The sequence below is a fragment of the Brachycentrus maculatus genome, unplaced genomic scaffold (genome assembly GCF_059751285.1).
Source record: "Brachycentrus maculatus isolate JH-2025_06_01 unplaced genomic scaffold, ASM5975128v1 h1tg000015l, whole genome shotgun sequence".
In the NCBI taxonomy this organism is placed as follows: domain Eukaryota; kingdom Metazoa; phylum Arthropoda; class Insecta; order Trichoptera; family Brachycentridae; genus Brachycentrus; species Brachycentrus maculatus.
The window spans coordinates 1,327,933-1,350,150 of NW_028280769.1; the positions used below are offsets into that span (position 1 = coordinate 1,327,933).

A 22,218-nucleotide genomic window follows, 5' to 3' on the forward strand; every position below is an offset into this window, starting at 1 on the left:
ACACATACTCGTAATATTAATATGAACGGGGTAAAATTCGATTAATTCGATAATTCAACATAACTCTTATGTTCGCAGTAAATCCAAGGGCTTAAAGGTGTAATTCCTGTGAAATAATTGCAAGAAACAGAAAGACATACTTCATTGTCAAATGATGCACTGATATCCAAAATAATGAGGTCTTCCTCTTTTGTTTGTCGCATTTTGGACGCACTTTTAATACAGACTCGTAACGAATGTTTACAAAAATAATTAACAGTGGTTTTATAAATATTTATAAACACAAAAAAAAAATATTTAAGAATGATGCTTTCGAATAAATTTCTAATAAAATTTTACTTTTTTACATGTACTGAAAAAGGCGGGCTTTTTGACTTTCAAAAATACGATTATTTTTCACTTTTACACGTTTGAAAAAAGAACCATAGAAAAAGTGACGAAACCGAACGCAATTTCGAATTCAAATTCAAACTGGCGCTAAAAGTCGAGCGCTCGCAGCAACAGCTGGTAACCGAATGGGGAACGGTTTATGACTATGAAAAGGCAAATTATTCAAGCGAGTCTTCGACCGGGTACTTGACGAATGCAATTTTCACAGTCTCGTTGAAAAAAAGGTTTCACAATAGCGTGAACGTTTCGTAAAAAATGGCGTTTTCACTGCAAACAGAATTTTCAAACGTTTCTGATGTAATTTGTATGAAAAACTATGCATAGTCTACTTTCGCGCGGTTTAAATTTAGAATACAAAAAACCGCGCGGTAAATTATTATTCTTACTATCTTTTTATTTTACAGAATATAATAGAAAAAATAAATAATGTAACGAGAAAAATTGACAATACACGACAACGAAACAAAACCAAATTAAAATAGAAGGAAGTCGTTTATCTTTCAAGTTCTTTAAATATATTATAATGAATAAATAAAAAGCATAAAAGATTTATTCCATTGATTTTAATGAATCATGTATTACGTCCAAATTGTGTAGTTGTTTTTTTTTTTTTTCTTAAAATTTTCATTTTTAAAGACCATCTAGTGTGGTTAAAGCCACATCCATTGGTCTGTATCTCGAAGTATTAAAACTAAAAATAATTATCATAAAATTTGATAGCATAGAAAGGAGTGCTTAGATCTATTTCCGTGGATTGTCACAATGTGGTCATTAATTTTTTTATTTATATAAATAAAATGTGAGGTTAGATTAGGTTAGTACCTACATAGTAAATGAATAATGTAAATAAATATGTTTAAAACATAATTCTAGTATTGCATAGAATATAAATTAAAAACTGCATACATATATAGTTGGTTAGTTAAATCAGAAAGCAAAAGCAACTACTAAATTTTATTATAAAATTATACATTTATAAAATAAATAAGTATGAACTTTTATTAAATAAAAAAAAAGTTTAATAAAAATAAATAATAAACACTTGAATAAACATTTTTGAATTTTTATTCTCAATCCTAAAACATGAAAATGAATCACGAAAATCTTTTTGATATTTAAGACCATAATAAAAAATATTATTAATGCCCTTGAAATATCAAAAAGATAAAAGAAGAAAAAAATCCGTATTCACTAAAATGAACAATTGATTTAATAAATAAACACTTGAGAAAACAAATAAAAAAAAACAATAATAATTCCTGAAAGACATTACATTCAATAATCTGTGAAATAAAACAAATGAAAATAGCATGCAAGTGCCCGGAGAAGAAATACCAACTAAAACAAAAAAAAATTATGACCAATCTGCCTCCATAGAGTAGCCGTTAGCACGTTTGGCTACCCTGGGTTCGATTCCCAGGTGGATCAAACTATACATAAAAGATATGAAAATATTTCTAAAAAAGACTGATGCCTGTAGTGCGGCATTAATCACCTTGCCCTCATGTGATTAATAATCAAGACAACACCGTGTCCATTGGATGAAGTATCCTATGCACCATTAGGTGTAGAAAAGAGTCATGAAAAACAATAACTATAATCCATTAAAAAAATACAAACATCTGTATTTTAAAATTTTAAGGTTTAATATTTCTACGATTCTATTTTAGAAAAGTCCAAAATAGATAATTGTCAGTTATCCAAAGAAAAAAAAATATGATTCCCTTTTCTAAGATGGCAATTATAAACTACCAAAAATTGGCACCTTTAAATTACTGCAGTAACTGATTAGCAGTTAAAGCACTCTACCTATCTGTGGATGTCTTACGTTGTAATATAAAACACACATTCCACAACAAACTTATACAAGGAAAATACATCAGGTAAACAGCCTATAAGGTGTAACAACAACAACAATAAAATGATATCTTCAAATTTTCAAGACCTGGCTAGCTAATCAAGTAATTTCAGTTTCATAACTAAATTAAATACTCTTCTGGATCATCGTTCATATATAAATCTAAACGCAAAGCCTAGTCATCTGTCAGTTATGATTTTTTTGTTTTTAATTTGCATTATGTAGAGATATTTCTCATCTGGGCTGTATCAAAATGATCACTTACCAGGTCTGCCAATATAGTCTTGTCCCATTTGGAGGGAGTGTTGGCCGGCCTTGCTGCAATCTTCTTTGGACTGCTACCCACAACTTGCGCTTGAAAAGTCTTCTTAAAATCGGAAGTCTCATTTTTCTTGTACGTGTTACTGTTTATAACCGAAGTCCTCGGTGAGAGATTCTTCGGTGATCTGGTGGGGGTTTTAGAACCACCGCTGGAAAGCCTTGTGACTCTGGGACTCTCCCTTTTCTTGGACTCTACCTGGGAGACGGGAGACGCAGTTTTGGGACTCTGAGACCTCAACTGAAGTGTTGATTTCGGACTCTGATTTTTGACTATCGGAGCAGACTTGGGACTCTGGCTTTTGACTGAGGCTGTCGTTGAAGAAACCCTCGATGACACTGATGATGGAACGGAGGTTGTCTTCTTGTCTTTGGAATTTTTGGAGCTCTGTGGGTAAAAGGAAAATGATATTAATTAAAATATATTATTTACATAATAATAAATGAGTCACAAAAAAATCTTCTTCTTCTTGGTGTAGGCCTTGCGGCCTGTTTTTAAGAGGGATTAGCCTCCTGCGATGTCGATTCCCAGCTATCGATCCATCTCTTTGGTGGTCTGCCTGTGAGTCTTCTACCATGGGGTTGGCCGTACAGTGCAATGTGGGGGAATCTGGATGGTTCCATTCTCCTCACATGCACTAATCACAAAACAATACAAGAAAAAAAAAAACATTTCAAGTCTAAATGAATTCAATAGTTTGTTACAAAATTAAATACATAAATACCAAAATTAATTTCGACCCATAATACATTTAACTCCCTTTTTACGCACTTTTTTACAGAATTTGAAAATAACACTGAAATAAAATCATACATTCATCTAACAACGTCTAACAGTAATTTGGAATTTCCTACATTCCTCGAATGTACTTCAGTATGTATTCTTCTTCTTCATCTTCTTGCTCAATGCTGAGCGTCGTGGTCTTCTGGAATGTCAGGCACTTGGTGCACAAGTCCTCTCCATTCTTCCCGGTCCTGGGCCAACTTGATGGCAGCGTTTAACGAGGATCCGGTTAATTCCTTTATTTGGTCTGTCCATCTTGTTGGAGACCGTCCTCTTGCCCGCTTGCCTTCAACTGTACCTGTTACTACCAGTTTTTCAAGACTCTTCTCGTTCTTTCTGGCGATATGCCCAAAGTAGGACAGAATCCTTTTCCTGCAAGTCGTGGAGAGTCTTTCTGTCACTGACAGTTCGCGGAGAATGGAGACGTTTGTGCGTCTTGCAGTCCAAGGAATGCGCAGCATCCTCCTCCAGCACCACATTTCAAACACATCCAGCATATGTCTTTCCTTTTTCCTCAGTGTCCATGTTTCCACTCCATACAGCGCAATGGAGAATACAAGAGATTTCACTAGACGGGTTTTCGTTCTCCTCAGTATGGACCGATTTTTCCATATCTTCGCCAGACTAGACATTGCTGATTTTGCCATTCCAATTCTTCTCCGGATTTCTGCTTCACAGCCTCCGTCTTTAGAAATGAGTGCACCTAAATAGATAAAGTCGTCGACTTCTTCATAATCCCTTAAAGAATTGTTCCTTATCAGGGTGCCGAATCGGTCGATGACAAGAACCTTGGTTTTACTTTTGTTTATTTGAAGTCCTAAATGCTGGCTTTCTATTTCGACTCTATGGAGGAGTTCAGCCATTTCGTCCTCATTGTTGGCTATTAGCGTTGTGTCGTCTGCAAACCTTATATTGGAGATCTTTTTGCCCCCTACTGATACGCCACCTTCCCACCCGTCTAGTACTTTCCTCATTATATATTCTCCATATATATTGAAGAGATCAGGAGACAGTATACACCCTTGTCTCACGCCTTTTTGTACTTGAAATGACTCTGAGAGGAAATTATCAACTCTTACCGATGCCAAATTTTGTACGTATAAGTTGTGAATAAGAACTATCAACTGTCTCGGTACACCCATTGCTTCCAAAACCTTCCACAGGCAATTCCAATTCACGCAGTCAAAAGCCTTTGTATAATCAATAAAGCAAAGTACGACCGGAACCTTGAACTCCCGACTTTTCTCGATTATTTGTCTTATGTTCAAGATTTGCTCACGTGTACCCTTGCCTTTGACGAATCCAGCTTGCTCAATTGAAATTTGCCAGTCGAGGTAGTGTTTTAGCCTTGCTTTTAATATGTGTAGCAATATTTTGCTAGCATGAGAGATGAGTGAGACAGTTCGATAGTATCGTACAGTATGTATTATGCATAGAGAAATATATAGCTCACTCCTTTCAACAACACCATATATCAAAAATCGTCAATGTTTAGTGCATGTTTGCGGAATGCCCAGAAAATGTACTATATCCCAGCAAAAGCGACATATTCTTAACTTAATATTTACCCACTACAGGGCAGAAAGTGTTGTTTTTGCATTTTGGAGAAAAGGTATTGTTCAATTTTTTTTTTTAAATATACTAAATATTTTTCAAATGGAGAAAAAACATTAAGTTTTTACATAAAAAGATCTGTTGCACAGTAAAAAGTTCAATAAGTGGCTTGATATTTATTTTTAATACATTTTATTATATTTTTAAACTTTAAAAATGATCTCCTGAAAAAATCTAGTTTTTTTTATATATGATGTTGAAAGGAGTGAGCGATATGTGGAAAGTGATGTAAATAATTTTTGTTATCTTTGATTATTTTAAAGTATTTAAAAAAAAAATAGATATAATAAGCAACAATGAATTGTAATCATGGATTTTTTTAGAAGAGACCTATCCACCATCCTTTTTTTTATTATTTCAGTTTTTATTTTTAGTGTGGAACGTGTCTATTGCGTAAATAGGTTTTTTTTAAAAATAAATTTAAGATTAATAATAAAATTACTTATTTTTAACTAAACAAATTCAAGATTTACTGCTTACAAAATCAATATGCCTCATGTCGTCTTCAAAGTTGTTGATGTGATTGGCCAGCGCTGCAAATCTGCTGGTGGCGTGACGATTCCTCAAGTTTCTCCGAGGTTCCTCTGCCTCGCTGCTGCTGGTCTCCGAGGACGCCACGAAAGCCAGTGCGCCCTTGGACGGGGTCGGCTGAGAGACCTCTGAAGCAAACTTCAACTCGGTGCGACTGTTGATGGGAGACGAGAGTGTTCCATCGTCTGCAAGGAAGAAAAATTTATAGTACTTTGTGTATTAATTTTTAAATCAAAAACAGATTTTTTGTGTCTACTAAGTTGTATTTTATTAAAAAACCACATAAAAAAATGAATATTGTGTCAATTTTTTCGCCTAGTTATGGCATTTTCAAACGAATGTTTGACATACAATGTATGTATGTTGAATGTTTGACATACAATGTATGTCAAATTGTTTGACATACAATTTGACATACAATTTGACATACATTGACATACAGTACAATGTTTTTTGGCGTCTCTCATGCACCACCAAAAGTAAGCAAATAGAATACTTTTGGGCGTCTCCCTCTCTCTACCAACAGTATGTAAAAGACACTTTTAAGTGTTTCTAACTAACAATGTGATAAAATGCCAAAAATTGTTTGTGAACATTTCTCAGTGGAGAATTCTGCATTGAACATGAGAATATTCACATTCGGCAAAGGGTTTTAGGACAAGCTGTAACCATTTATGTTTTCTTGAGATAAGAAGTGCTGATATTAAGAAATTGGAGCCTGAAATAACAGTCAAAACTTGAGGCAACAGTTGTGATAAGGTAGGAATGCATAAATAATATTGCCTGGCAATTTGGGAATGTATTCACAGGTCTCATTTTTGTCTTTGATGGATCATGTAATGACCAGAACATACACTTACATCATGAAACCTCAAATTCAACAGTATTGTTTTTAACAAGATCTACATAATTATGATGCAAAGACCAATACAGTATTCCATGCGGCAATAGTGCAGTACAGATCATAGTCTTCTTCTTCTTCAAACCCTTATCCGCACCCCAATGGTGCATAGGGCACTGCATAATATAAATGCAGTGTTATCTTCATCATTAAAACATGAAAGAAAGTTTATTAGCCCTCCGCTTCGGGTACCAGTCCAGGGTAATATTGAATAAATATCAGAGTGAAAAAATCACTTATATTTATTTGAGATAAATGGGAATCAAACCCGGGACCTCCAGCACGGTATCTAAACACACTTACCATAACAACCACGGAGGCAGACAAAATGCATGCTATAATGAACTTAAATTAAATGCGGCAGAAAAAATAATTACCAGAATAAAGTTTTCCGAGCCTCTTTAGCTTACTCTTCCCCTCGTCACTGATGTCCGCCTTACGGTCAGACTCTGAAGACACTTGACTGTGTGCAGAGTAGTAACTGGCTACAGAACCTAGAATATGAAAATGTACAAACATTGAAAAATCGTAACAGTAAAATATCGCTCACTCCTTATAATTATAAAATTGATATAATTACTAGGTAAAGTTTCAAATACAAGCGTTAATGATTCAGTGAATCATGTTGTGATCACATGGTTAGCATCGCAGACTCTTGAGTTAAAAATTTTAGATTCCAGACCACTCTTTCGCAACTTGATATAGTACGAAAATGGAATATATATCGCTCACTCCTTTCGAGAATGTCATAAATCAAAAAACTTGATTTTTCAGGAGAACGTTTTTAAAGTTTAAAAATATAATAAAATGTATTAAAAATAAATATCAAGCCACTTATTGAACTTTTTACTGTGCAACAGATCTTTTTAGGTAAAACCTGAATGTTTTTTTTTCCATTTGAAAAATATTTAGTATTTAAAAAATAATTCAACAATATCTTTTCTTCAAAATGCAAAAACAACACTTTCTGCCCTGTAGCGGGTAAATATTAAGTTAAAAATATGCTTCTTTTGCTGAGATATAGTACATTTTCTGGGCATTCCGAAAACATGCACAATTGAAAATTGACAATTTTTTATTTATGACGTTCTTGAAAGGAGTGAGCGATATGACAATTTAAATATAAAAAAAAACAATATCTACTTGTATGAGAGCATTAAAAATGAAGATATAAGAAAGGAATGTAAGGCTGAACAAGGAATAATTGAAAAAATTAGGATGAGTTCTTTAAGGTGATATGGACATGTGGAGCGAATGGATAGCGAGAGAATGACTAAGAAAATATATGTGGCGAATGTGAGCGGGAAAACAGAACGAACATCAATTAGAACCTAAAATCTGGTTGTGTCAAAAGTCTACGTAATCGGAGGGCATGTATGACTAGATGTATGGATGTAAAGGAGGCGAGGAGTGTATGTCAGGACAGAAGAGTGTGGCGTTCATTCCTTTCTGCCTACCCCTGCGGTGAAACGATGTGATGGTTGTAGTAGTAGTAGTAGTACTTGACAAAATTCTAAATATGTTAGCCGCTAGGCAAAAGAGCTTGGGTAGATCTCAAGTGGCTTTATTTTTTGTGTTGATTAGCATATACAGCCAAAAGGGATCAGGGATGATGAGTGATTGGAAACAAGTTTAATAACGGACTTTTATAAAAATCGTTACTTGTGTATTTATTACTTGTGAATTATTATTAATTGCTTTTTTAATTTCTTATATTTCCAAGTAATCTAATTTAAGTCAGTCAACATCCCTGATCCCTTTCGACTGTAACTGCTAATCAACACAAAAATAAAGCCACTTGAGATCTACCCAAACTATTTTGCCTAGTGGCCAAAATATTTTTAAAATTTTTAAGTAGATAGTGTTTTAGTATTAATCAGTCTTGATAGACATTATAACCAAGTTATAATAAAATATTGATAGTGATTTTAAAACAAAGTTATATTTTAATTATATCTTGAAGAGATGCGCCAAATGGATCGGTCACGTGTTGAGACAGGAGGGTTTCCTGCACCTGATAATAGAGGGAACGATCGGGGGACAAACACCAGAGGATGTCCACACCACCAATATCTTTGTGACTTGTACGACGACATGGGCTGTTCAACATATGAGGATCTAAAGAGGGTTTTTTTTAATTACAGCTAAGAAGCTGTTGTCTTCAGCTGGACTGCATATGGACTGACATAACACGGATGTGTAAGAAAAAAAATTGTTATGTTAATAATTAGTCGTTAAGGTCCAGTATTCGTTAAGTCACAACTTAATTTTCTCTAAATCATTTCACATAATGGTAGCATTTAACATAATTGTTTTTTTTTCTTAAAACACCGTTTTTGCATTTAAAAACAGGTTTTTCTTCGAAATAATATGGTTTGAAATAGAAAAGCGTTATTGAGAGGTAAGATATTAAAAAATATATATAAAAATATTTTATCTTTATATATTCTAAAAAACAAACAAAAAATCCGATATACATTATTTTTTAAAAATCGTGCGTGAACAGACATGTGACCTCTCCGGTAGAATGAATTCTGTGTTTGCGAATATTGCCTTAAAGCCAAATAAAATAAAAACAAGTGAAATGTCAAAACATTGCTTCTAAACGTACCCCCACTACTGCCTCCATTTTTGGTAGATTTGTCACTCATTTTGGCATTTTCTTTTTCCTTCAGATACTGAGACAGCGTCACTTGTCTCTCCTCGACCTGTACATCGACTTGCACGTTGTTTTGGTGGACGATATTAATTTCCACAGCAACGCCAGAGTCCGAGTCTTCCTTTAATGTTGTCGTTGTCTTCGTTGGCGTATTTATCGTCAGCTTTCTCCCCAAAACTGACGACTTCACCGGCGACTCCGCTTCGCCGACATTCTTCTTTGCCGGCGACAGAACACGAGATACCGAGTCCGAATGGTTGCTTTCTGACAGCGGCTTTCTATCCCGCTGGGCGGGTTTTTCCGAGGGCGGCAGCTTGGACTCCAACTTCTCTTTTCGTAATCTCGCCCGTTCTAGCATGCGCTGAAAAATAAAAACATATTAATATAACAAAGAAAACTTATAAAATAACACCAAGCCAAATGTCAAAACCGTTGGAATGTAAATGTCAACATGACGAATGGAATTTTTAAATTTCGAAAACAAAGATTTCTCTCTACCTGAGTGAATGGATCTATGTTATCCATCGCGAATATAAATATACGTGCGTAACGACTAATAATAAATCACCAAACTTCACAACTACAAAAGATAAGACGTCAAAAAAATATTTTTAAAACCGCGACGCGCGAACAAAACACACGACCGAAACAAACTGAAATTATTTGAAATTCTCGTTTACTCGTTTGAAGTTTGAATGAAACGTTTACGGTGTTGCCAGTAACATAATGTTTCTCGAAGTACCTATTTCGTCATGAATGTAGTGAGATTTCATTTTCAAAAATATAAATTAATCACATGAAATTATAGTAACTTTGATCATAATGAGTAAACACACACTTAAGAAAAGGCTAAAAAAGTTATAACGTTGGAAGCAAAGCGTTAACATCATAAGCGGTGTTGCATAAATTATATTTTGATTTCAGAGTCACTTGGACGTGGGTACAAAAATAATATTTTGAAAACAAAAGTAATCTTTTGTTTCCAAAATTTTTATTTGCGTGATTTACGTTCGTCTTTTTTAATGAAACAAATATTTTGAACTCTTTTTTTATGAGACACTGTTAAATTGTTTGTTGTTATATAAAAGTATGATATTTTATTATTGCCGTTTGACGTTGAAAAAAAATCAGTTTCAAATTTGTCACTAAATCATTATCTTAGTTTTTTTTTAAATGGTTGATCAATAAATGGCAGAATATAATAATTTAAAACAAAAATGCCTAAAAATGTGTCTTAGATTTTGGAGTTAATAAAATACAAAACAAAACACAACACAATATAATACAAACGATCGAAACTCGCCACGCGTTTGAAACAACCACTCCGTTCGACGATGATCGAAGTATGGATATTTAGAAATGAACTCGGATACCAGCATTGAAAGTATTTTTTATCGGTTGCTATAACAATTACTTTGAAACCCGTCGATTCAGTTACACCATTGAAATATAATGATTGTAATTTGAATACTGAGATGGTATGTTTAATATGCGAGGGACGATATTTGCAAAGTATATCTCGCTAGAGTTGTCGGCCATGGTACACGTTCCGAATTGGGAATATTCAATATTATTAATTGCCTTTTTTATTAACGAACATGTAGACTTTTATTGTTTAATGAAGTTGAATCGAAATATTTACTACGGACCACGATTGATAGCTGTGATGAGGTGAAACAGCTCTTTCGTGCTTCTAGAACCATGAAAATAGGTGGTGTTATTTCTGTACTCTTGAGTTTTAGCTTTTGTATGTATCTAGATATGTAGGTAGGTAGTGCTGTCATTTTTGTGTAAATATAATAAATGGCAGCACTAGAAAAATATTTTTTGACTAGCAATCTAGAAAATGACTGTCAAAAAGTCGTGAAGAAGTGTTGTTTTGAATCGCTATTTTTCATAATTCTTCCAAGAACTTGAATTATTATCGTTTATTCACAGAATTTACTAGTTATGGTGGTAGCAAACATGGACGGCAATATGAGAGATCAAGTTTTGAAGCTAATGGATGAGAAAAAGAAGATTGAAACAGAAATATCTGAACTAGGATTTGTATTGGAAAGGGTATATTTATTCTTTTTTGTTTATTTACTGCATTATGATATAGTTTGATGAAATAAAGTTTCCTACATACGTTAACCGTATGAAGGTGTATACTTATAGGTTTCATGCACTGGCGTCTGAAACTAAATTTGCCAATAAAACTTCAAATAAACTTACTGCAACACGTTAATTTATAAGTGTATGTAGGCATGTACATTTGCAACTTTTTATGCTGTGCATTTTGAAAATGCAAATCACCCTTTGTAGCACAGATTGCCAAAGAAAAACTCCTGAAATTGCCGTTAGAAGGCGAAAACAATTGAGTGATCAAAATTCATGAACTAAAAAATCTGCCAGTGATATATTTTTTTTAAATTTGCATGAAATTCATTGCCTTTCATATATGTACCAACATTTCGATTTATTTTTCATAATTTTATAAATTGTTTTAGAATCAAGTCGGTATGGAGGATACATTAGTTGATGGAGACGGCTTTCCACGGAACGATATAGATGTTTATCAAGTTCGTCACGCCAGGCACAGGATAATATGTAAGTTTTCATTGTATACGTTGTTCAAATTTTAATTATAAGGCAAGAATAGGAATATATTTATTTAAAACTAGCTGAGATAAGCATTATTGATAAAATTAAGAAAGGTGTGTTGAGTTGTTTTGGACATGTGGAACGTATGAGTGAAGAAAGAACGGTTAAACAAATTTATGAGGCGAATGAAGTTGGAAAAAGGAGCAGAGGAAGACCGAGGAAAACTTGGCACAATCAGGTATGTCAAATACTTGAAAGCGCCGGGTCAGGAGTCGTAATAATCGTCGGGTATGTATGAGGAGATGCATGAATGTAGAAGAGGCGAATATTTTTTGCAAAGACAGAGTGGTGTGGCGTTTGATTCTCTCTGCCTACCCCTGCGGAGAAGCGGCGTGATGGTTAGTTAGTTAGTTAGTTAAAACTAACTGTACCCAGTGACGTGTTGCTGTGGCTTACTGGATTATTGGAAAAATGAATAAAATACAAATGGCACACTTTTTATATGCTTTATTTATCTCATAATGCTTGTGAGGTAAAAAACATGTTAAAAATCTGTAAAACAAAATGCAATCAAAAACATTGAAAATTTTACGTGCCAGCAGCTGTCAAGAAGTACTCTGTTCACTATGAACAATGTTTAGTATTGTGCGTGCCTCTGTTACAATCAACAGATGGCGCTGTCTGCGGGGGTCAAACAAAAGTTTTTTCCTGTCTGAATACTATATGTGTTAAAATTTCAAAGTAATCGATGTGAATATAGGTGAATGTGAGATTCTGAACAAACTAACATTTACATTTTTATATTAACATCTCAACATAGATGAAGAACTCAAAATCAAAACACTTAATTTACTTGACTCAAGTAGGACAATAGTGTTTTGTTTTTATTTAATTTAATTTAATAGATTTATATTATCCACTGACACTTTGTGATGGAATTGCATTTTTAATATATTATTAGATTAAAACCAATATTTTTAGCTTTTCCACTTTATTTTTATTTGACCAGCGACCGGGTTTCGTCGTTACCGACATCATCAGACTGGTGGGAGGCTATACAACATAACAAGCAAAAATATTGGTTTTAATTTATGTATTAATTTTAAATCAAACACAGATTTTTTGAGTCTACTAAGTTGTATTTTGTATTTTATTAACAAAAAACACATAAAAAATTATACTGTGACAATTGTTTCGCCTTGTTAGGGCATTATCAAACGAATGCATTTATTTCCATTTTTCCTTTGTTTTCAAACTCCGTCCCTTGACTAACCCCTTCCCCTTACTTTCCCCTCTTCTTATTTATAGAACAATTTTATATTTTATATTTTAGTTATTATACAGACCTGAATGATGGAAGTTTAACTTCTGAAACATGTAGTCTATAATAAAACTCAAGTGGTAAAAAACGAAGTGTTTTCTTTAATCATAGGCTGGCTTAGCTACTTAATAGTCGAATTTTGGCGAGAAAATTTGCTGGTGCGAGAAATCGTCACCAAGTTGAAACAAGACTGCCCTAACACCACTCGGGTTGGTCAATAAAAACAAATACAGCCTTGGCCAAATGTATTAGGCACCCCCTACAGAATTGGTTTATGTCTTTAGATACTGCGACTCTTGGAATTCTTGCAATATTTTCGGATTGTATCGTATTTTGATGGATTATACCTACTACTTATTGCATGCCAGGTACCCTTACCCTTTTACTCCTTTCCTCACACACACACACTCCCACTCTTTCTTATTTTATTTTTTATCTAGTGATGTTTTTGATCATTATTATTTTAATATAAATGTGGAATTGTGTAGTTGCCTTTATTTTTTTTTTATGAATGTAACTATTTTTTATTATATGCTTTTACGAAATGTAAAGCTGTACAATTCCCAAATAAAATAAATAAAATAAAAACATTGCTCTCCAGTTATTTCAATCAGTGAAGAAGTGCAATTTTTTTGTACTTTTCGTTTAAGCTTTCATTATTTTATATTAAAATTCCAAAAAAACGTGATTTGAGTGAAACTGAGCTGTCTCAAATAATTTTATTGAATTCAAAAGGGTTGACCCGGGTAAAAATAGCTAAAAAAATTCAATGCTCCCAGTGTGCGTGCGGTGGAGCAGCATTTGGGCTCATCATTACAACGCAAACTCCTTACCCGAGTCACACCCGGGCTAAACTGTAAACTAACTGGTTAAGTGTTCATATAATTGACACACTCTTTCATATGTGAGTTCGCGACAGCATATATCGCTCACTCATTTCAAGAACGTCATAAATAAAAAATCGTCAATTTTCAGTTGTGCATATTTTCGGAATGCCCAGAAAATATACTTTATCCCAGCACAAGAGGCATATTTTTAACTTCATATTTACCTGCTACAGGGCAGAAAGTGTTGTCTTTGCATTTTGAAGAAAAAGTATTGTTTAATTATTTTTTTTAAAATATGCTATATATTTTTAAAATGGAGAAAAAACCTTCAGCTTTTACCTAAAAAGATCTGTTGCACAGTAAAAAGTTCAATAAGTGGCTTGATATTTATTTTTAATATATTGTGTTATATTTTTTAACTTTAAAAATGTTCTCCTGAAAAATCAAGTTTTTCGATTTCTAACGTTCTTGAAAGGATTGAGCAATATGGTCGAGTTGAGTAATCTTTTTATTTAGCAGAGACCCTTCTTATCTAACAAGGATTTGGACACACTCAAAATGTTGTGATTTTTAATTTTTTATTAATATAGATTAACATTTCAGGTCTCCAGAATGACCACAAAGCACTCATGAAGCAGATAGAGAAGGGACTTCATACCTTACATGCCAATGGACAGGTTATATATTTTATAGAAATTTACATTTATATTTAAGTTTTTTCTTTTTCAATTATTACAGTTTTGTTGCTCCTTCTTTATAAAAGGTTACCATTCTGGAGGTCCCGGATTCGATTCTCAGAGGGGGGTCTAATAAATATATTAAAAATGATTTTTTCACTCTAATATTTATTCAATATTACCCTGGACTTGTACCTGAAGAGGAGGGCTGACCACCTTTCCTTCGTGTGTTCACGATCAAGATAACACTGTGTTTATATGATGCAGTGCCCTATGCACCATTGGGGTGCGGATAAGGGTTTGAATGAATTTGTTTGTAATTTTGTATATTCTTTTGTGATTTATATATAAGTAAAAGAAAAAATATATATTTCATAGTCTTTTCATATGTTTTAAGTATGAATAAAATATATGAACTTACGTTCACCGGGCGTGACGTACTGACACATCCTAGTGAAAGAGTTTGCGCCCGTTGTATGTTGCGTAATTAAAAAGTGAACTCTCCGGTTAACAGGTTAATGATTTATGTATTAATTGTCATGATTTATGTAGTAATCAAACACAGATTTTTTGAGTCTACTAAGTTGTATTTTATTGTTAAAAAACACATAAAAATTTATATTGTGACAATCGTTTCGCCTAGTTATGGCATTTTCAATTAGATTCTTCCTTTTCTAGAAAATAAATATAATTGTACGTACCTACACACCCCATTAACTATTGTTGTCTCCCATAAATTATTATGGCACATGTTAAAACTATTACTTAAGTACCTAGAATTGTATAGCTATTTAAGTCAGTCTATTTAATATTCACATTCATTTAAAAATGCCACAACTAGGCGAAACAATTGTCACAATAGTAATTTTTATGTGTTTTTTTAACAATAAAATACAAGTTAGTAGACTCAAAAAATCAGTGTTTGATTTAACAATTTATTACATAAATTAAAATGGAGTTCTACAAATTAAACGCCAAATCAATAAATAAATAGGTTAGTGATTCTCGGGAATTCATGAATTTCTCATGGTTATTTCAACTGACAATTTCAGTGACTCACTGGTCAAAATAAATACCTTGTGATACAGGGTCACACATATCATTTGTCAACTGATATTTGTGAAGGTAGTAAAATGTCATTTGAAGCTTCATATAAACACTGGTATCAAATTTGAGTGCAAAGCCATTATTTTAATTTTAAAGGTGTCTCAACTTGATATGAAACATGTGTCATTCTTCCCTTTTTATAAAAGAAGATGGATGTCTGAAAATTCCAAGGTTTACGACCTGGCATTTGGCTGGCTTAAGCGACCACTTTATACGCTTGTGTAACATTCATCATTCTTCCCAGTATTAAATATCCATTTTGCATTAATTCTTGAGACCTGTATCTATGCAACGGTCTTTGATCCTTCTGCATAATGGTAAGGTTTTTCAATACATTTATAAATTATGGCAGCGTAAAATAATGATACAATAAAGGTATAATGTATGCATACGTGGGTAAAAAACACTTTAATAAACTTCCGGAAAACTTAAAATCTATAAAAAATTTTCAAACCTTTAATACTAAATTTTAAAATCATATAGACTCACCCCAACCTAAACTCCGTACCGAGGAATATTTTTTTTATTAATTTAATTTACTTTGTTATAATTTGCGTTGTTTATAAAAAAGAATGTAAAACGAACTCCCTCTCTGAACACAAGTATCTACTTTATTAGAGAGGTAGAAATGTTATATTTTCAATATTTACCAACTATTTTGTATATTTAAATATGTATTTCGAAAAGAAAAAAGAAATCGATAAATAAATAAAAATGGCCGATTGTTACTTCATCGGTTGAGCGATTGTTGAAGTATTAAGCTTATTCCTTTTTGACCAACCACTTTGATGATACTGATCTTCTGGATGATCTGATCTTACTCACCTCTATATCAAAGCTCATTGAATATGTGTTGTTTCATTAATTAATTCGGCAGTCACTTTGTGGTAATATCTTTTCCATTTTTAATTTTAATTTCACTTGAATACCACTATTTCTTAAAATCCATAGTGACACATATTTCAATGCATTCCACATCATTTTCAAACACCATATGGTGTTTGAAAATGATATAAAATCCATCAAAATACATGTCACTATAGGTGTAAAGCAATACGTATTGGTATTTGTCAAGGGAAATTTAAATTGAATATATGTAGTTGTTACTGACATTATATGGTAAATCTCAGGTAAAGAAAAAAAATTGTATCAATCAATTATGTAGTTTCTATTTGCTGTGAGTTAAATCAACTAAAGCCTTCTTATCATTAAGGTCTGCAGTTACATTTTTTTTATTACCTAACGTCCAAGTGACTCTAAAATCTAGCTACGGTTCATGCAACACCGCTTATTATGACCCTACTTAGGCTTTTTAAGTTTTATAGCCTATGCCTACTCGTGAGTGGATTTACTCTTTATGTTTAAAGTAACTATAATTTCATGTAATTCATGAGTGAAAATTCTAGGCAAAAACACTCGCTATCTCGCTAGAGGCATGAGTTTATACATTTCATTGATTCTAAGTTAGCAGTGCAGTTACTTAGCTTCGGCTTTTATTGAAAGCTGTCCCACCGCATGCCCAGATCTGATACAGAAGCATCTAGGCTTCCTGACAGATCTGCTTTTGCCAAGCAATTTTTTTTTGTAACTAAGTTGCGAAATTTATTGAAAATGTGAAACAATATAAAATTGTATCCGGATTTTACTGTGAATTTACATTTAAAAGCTTTCAATATACCTGTCACTGCCAATCTAAATAAATACAAGATTGTAAGTCCATCACCAAATTTTCTATAAGTACCCCAGTAAAGGCAGTAAAAGGGATTAGTGTTTAGTTCAATTAGTCAGCTAGATCCGATTCCAACTCGACATTGGCCGGTACACAGACGCACACAACCCCGACCAGTACAGCAGACAGACACGGAACAGTGCAAAGACAATTTTAGTTTACTTGGGATGTGAGTTTACTCATGTATTCCCAATCAGTATTTAATCTTATTTTCTATTGCAGGTTGCCATGGACACATCCTCAAGTGATGACAGCCAGCCGGGAGGCAGCGAGAGACGGTTGCCAGCGGCCACCAATGGCCATGGGACTGAAGAGTCGGTTATTTCCTCTATCGCCACTCTCCAGTTCACGGCCCCGAGAGTCATTGCCAAGATAAACTTTGTCAGCCCCGGCTCACCGGCTGAAGATGCAGTAAGTACTTATTCACCATTCTACTCATGATTGACAACTAAACTGCTCAAATTTTTGGAACTCCTTCATATATCATTAATCTCGTGACACTGTACATGTGAGTTAATGTAAGAAATAACTGCTTTGTGGAGAAAATATGATTTGCGAGCAAGTACCATATTTGGGAACACTCAAAATGTAGTGAATGATCCTAATATCCCCGTATCAAATTACATTTTTTTTTAACAAACTTCACACATCGCTCACTCCTTTCAAGAACGTCATAAATCAAAAAACTTGATTTTTCAGGAAAACGTTTTTAAAGTTTAAAAATATAATACAATGTATTAAAAATAAATATGAAGTCAGTTATTGAACTTTTTACTGTGCAACAGATCTTTCTAGGTAAAACTGAAGGTTTTTTCTCAATTTGAAAAATATTTAGTATATTTAAAGAAATAATTAAACAATACCTTTTCTTCAAAATGCAAAAACAACACTATTAAGTTTAAAATATGCCGCTTTTGCTGGGAGATTTTCTGGGCATTCCGGAAACATGCATTACTGAAAATTGTCAATTTTTGATTTATGACGTTCTTGAAAGGGGTGAGCGACATGAGAAATGCCAGAAAATATCATTTGTATTTTTATTATTTGAGCTTATAATTTGACAAGATAATTTATTTACAGCATTTTGAGTGTGTCCAAATACTTGTTCACAAAATCTGGTTATATACAATTACAGGAGTTATTTTCATATTATTTTTTGTCAAAAAAGCATTTGGACACACTCAAAATGTTGTAAAAATAAAATAATTAACAATCTTCACCGCTACCAATGTGTTAACATTTTTGTCTAATTGATTTCAGGGCATCAAGGTGGAGGATGAGATATTGGAGTTTGGTTCCGTGAACGCCTCCAACTTCAGTGCGCTGACTCAGATCTCCGAAATTGTTCAGCACTCCATCGATAAGAGAATCAATGTGAAGGTGTTACGAGGACCGGACCAGCAGATCCTTCAGATCCCTCTTATTCCTCACACCTGGTCGGGCAGGGGGTATCTCGGATGTAATATAATACCTGTCAGTCCACCTACTGTATAAATATAAACATCACTTAATTTATACTATTTTTTAAAAGTACACAACAAAATCTCTTCTTTTTAAGTTTCTGGGTCAATTTTGCTGTCTGAATATTGGTTTTATGTACTTTATCTGCATATCATAGTCATACAGGAGAAAGTGACCAAGTGCACTGTTTTACAAAAACGTGATCATTGACTATTTGATATCTTATTAGCTTAATATTGCCCTGAAAAAATCCTGAAGGATTTTAAACTTACAAGCATAATATATTGACTAGTTAAAAATTACTAACTGCATTAGTGTTTATTTTCTTGCCAAGCAATAGTGACTTAAATGGCCCTTCTGAACATTCTACGTTTTGGTAGTTGGTCACTTTCTCCTGTACGACTACGATATGATCTATCTATGAGTATCTATTCATTCTTTATGTAAAATATAAAAAGTTACATAACATGGTGTGAATTAGATACATATTCAGTCTAAATACGTATGTGCAACTTCCCCTTCTTCTTCCAACCCTTATCCGCACCCAATGGTGCATAGGGCACTGCATCGTATTGACGCAATGTTATCTGGATCGTTAATTATATGAAGGCAAGGTGATCACTCCTGCGCTTCAGGGACCACCCCAGAGTAATATTAAGTAAATATTAGAGTGTAAAATCACTAATATTTATTCTCACCCCCCCCTGGGAATCGAACTTGGGACCTCCAGCACGGTAGCTAAACACGCTGACCATTACACCATGGAGGCGGACAAATGTGCAACTTTACTGTAAAAAATATATGCAGTGAAACCTCTATCTTTCGTTTCTCGAATAATGGCTTTCCCGGATGTGTCATTTATTTTTTCTACCCCGAATTCATTTCATACAAAAATAGATTGCATTGATTGTTTCTCTATCACCATTTTACCGCATTCATCGTTTTTAATTACGCTGCATATTTGAAATATTTTGTCTGTATTTTTTATATTCTTCTCAATTTTGTTACATTTGATAAGAATATTCGTAAGAGTCGGGTAGAAAATACCGAATGCTTGTGTGACGCAGAGTTGACTGATACAACAGAAAATGTTGATTTTGATGAAGAGGAGCTGCTGCCTGTACCTTCATATTCAGTAGCATGCACACTCTTTGAAAGATTGAAAACTTTTTACTACGCACATTAAATAACTCATGCCGAAGAAAATATATTAGCAAAGCCGAAAATATACTTACGGAAAAAAAGATTTACGGAAATAAAACAGTAAATAAACAAATGTCGATTGCAGATTAATAACAATTCAATATACTTTGATCTATTTTTTGGTTCTGTTCAGCTTAGTATTTTTTTACAACATTTTGAGTGTGTCCAAATACTTGTTCACAAAATCTGGATTATCTCCAATTACAGGAGTTATTTTCATATTATTTTTTGATATCTCATCAAAGATGAAGAAGAATATGGAAGTTTGGGCATACGACCATAGGGGGCTTACGACCGTCATAGGAATTGGAGATAATCCAGATTTTGTGAACAAGTATTTGGACACACTCAAAATGTTGTAAATAAATTATCTGGTCAAATTATAAGCTTAATAATAAAAATGAAAATGGTATTTTCTGGCGTTTCTCATGTGTGTGATTAATAATCCAGGATTCGGATCTCACATACTAATATTAGAGTTTCTGCTTAATAAAAAGCTTCTTTACATCTCACCAATAGATGTCTCTAGTGAAGTTCTAGTGATTCATGAACAAGATTTCTAAATTGGTTCATATATATAGAACTTCCAAGAATTTGAGTAGTGTGGTTGTCAATAATGGGTAGAATTGGTGAATGTTACACGTGTGTAAAGTGATCACTTTAACCAGCCTATGACGGTCGTAAGCCCCGTAAATGCCCAGACTTCCATATTCTTCTTCATCTTTGATGAGATATCAAAAAATAATAGTATTTTTTTTCTAAATAAATAAATTTATTCAAATCTAAAACTATTATTCTTTTTTTTAATCTTAACCTTCCAATAGTATATTCCTAATGCATATTCGGATGATAGTATCTTTACTTGATCGGATCTCCTTGTGTATTGACCTTTTAATCCCGCATTCATTGTTTTCCCGCATTCATAGTTTATTTCAATAGATCCTTTTAAAAACTACAGACAGAGGTTTCACTGTATAATGAAAAGCATCCTTTGTAATGAAAAAGGTACAATTACCTTTTTTTTATTTCAATAAATTCATTGTTCTAGCATTTTAAGGAAATAGGGTCATTCCGCTCATTTACCGCTAAACAGAAAACACTATTATGTATTAAGTTTGAAACAGTTATTTTAGTCTAAAAAAAGTACACATGTTTAAAAATTTATATATGTTTATTATGTCTGGGACAATATGTGATGACTAATTTTTTATTAAAAATTGTATTTATTATATATTTTGTTTTTAAAATCTCTGACTATTATACACTATCGAAACTATTATACTGCAGTCCTCTGACCCTTAAAATCATCTGATAATGCAAATGGCACCACATTGCCACTGTGTTAACTACATAGATCATTAATTTTTACTTGGTTAATACATACCACTATTTCCTAAAATCTATTGTGACACATCGCTCACTCGTTTCAAGAACGTCATGAATCAAAAATTGTCAATTTTCAGTTGTGCATGTATTCGGAATGCCCAGAATATGTTCTATATCCCAGCAAAAGCAGCATATTTTTAACTTAATATTTACCCGCTACAGGGCAGAAAGTGTTGTTTTTGCACTTTGAAGAAAAGGTATTTTTTTAAATATACTTAATATTTTTCAAATGGAGAAATAACATTCAGATTTTACCTCAACAGATCTGTTGCACAGTAAAAAGTTCAATAAGTGGCTTGATATTTATTTTAAATACATTGTATTATATTTTTAGACTTTAAAAACAATCTCCTGAAAAATCAAGTTTTTTTATATATGACGTTGTTGAAAGGAGTGAGCAATATGAAGTTTTAGCATTTTGAAAATTGCCATTTTGTCAACATCTTGTGATTGTGTGCAATATATTGAACGCAGTGAATGTTAAATCATGTCATAAATGCTAAAAGATTTTTTTTAAATGTGTCGTTACGAAGATTGGACATAAATATTTATGATTGTTAATTTTAAATCTAAATATCTTTAAAAGGTTTTTCAAAAATAAATGTGCCAAGGTATTTGTTCTCATTATTTACCAAGTAAAATAAAATAAATAAATAAAATAAAGATTTTTTTATGACATGTTTATTTATTTCGTAAATATCAATTTCATTCATGTTCTTCAGATTATTTTAACATAATAATACTTATCAATTGTATGAGAAATCATAGTCAAAGGAAATTGATTAGGTATAATGTACATATTATACATGTATATATCCAGTTACCAAGGTGCACTAATGTTTAATACTTTATTATATATGTATTTA

At 32.9% G+C, this 22,218-nt stretch overlaps 2 protein-coding genes across 3 annotated transcripts in view; one reads left to right on the forward strand and one right to left on the reverse strand.

The window, feature by feature from the left end:
• Positions 1 to 9,715, reverse strand: part of LOC148313327 (anillin-like) — a 75,133-nt gene extending 65,418 nt beyond the window's left edge. For both annotated transcript variants that reach the window (XM_088264099.1, XM_088264090.1), the window contains exons 1-5: positions 9,554 to 9,715; positions 9,008 to 9,416; positions 6,774 to 6,890; positions 5,445 to 5,680; positions 2,514 to 2,954 (exon numbers count right to left, since the gene is read on the reverse strand). In XM_088264099.1, coding sequence (XP_088120225.1) covers positions 2,514 to 2,954; positions 5,445 to 5,680; positions 6,774 to 6,890; positions 9,008 to 9,416; positions 9,554 to 9,580 — 1,230 coding nt within the window. In that variant the 5' untranslated portion in view covers positions 9,581 to 9,715. The remainder of the gene's footprint in view (positions 1 to 2,513; positions 2,955 to 5,444; positions 5,681 to 6,773; positions 6,891 to 9,007; positions 9,417 to 9,553) is intronic.
• A 1,200-nt stretch (positions 9,716 to 10,915) lies between these two features.
• Positions 10,916 to 19,230, forward strand: LOC148313329 (26S proteasome non-ATPase regulatory subunit 9-like). Its single transcript, XM_088264113.1, has 5 exons — positions 10,916 to 11,116; positions 11,548 to 11,647; positions 14,393 to 14,466; positions 17,525 to 17,713; positions 18,563 to 19,230. The coding sequence occupies exons 1-5, from the start codon at positions 11,006 to 11,008 to the stop codon at positions 18,794 to 18,796; spliced, it is 708 nt and encodes a 235-aa protein (XP_088120239.1). The 5' UTR covers positions 10,916 to 11,005; the 3' UTR covers positions 18,797 to 19,230.
• Positions 19,231 to 22,218: the final 2,988 nt, after the last annotated feature.

What these genes read in the sequence shown, in the direction of transcription:
- LOC148313329 (XM_088264113.1), top strand. Translation starts at nt 11,006, where the DNA reads ATGGTGGTAGCAAACATGGACGGCAATATGAGAGATCAAGTTTTGAAG. An exon ending in CCTTACATGCCAATGGACAG is followed by an intron (nt 14,467 to 17,524) that starts GTTATATATTTT and finishes TTTCTATTGCAG; the next exon opens with GTTGCCATGGACACATCCTC. An exon ending in GCTCACCGGCTGAAGATGCA is followed by an intron (nt 17,714 to 18,562) that starts GTAAGTACTTAT and finishes AATTGATTTCAG; the next exon opens with GGCATCAAGGTGGAGGATGA.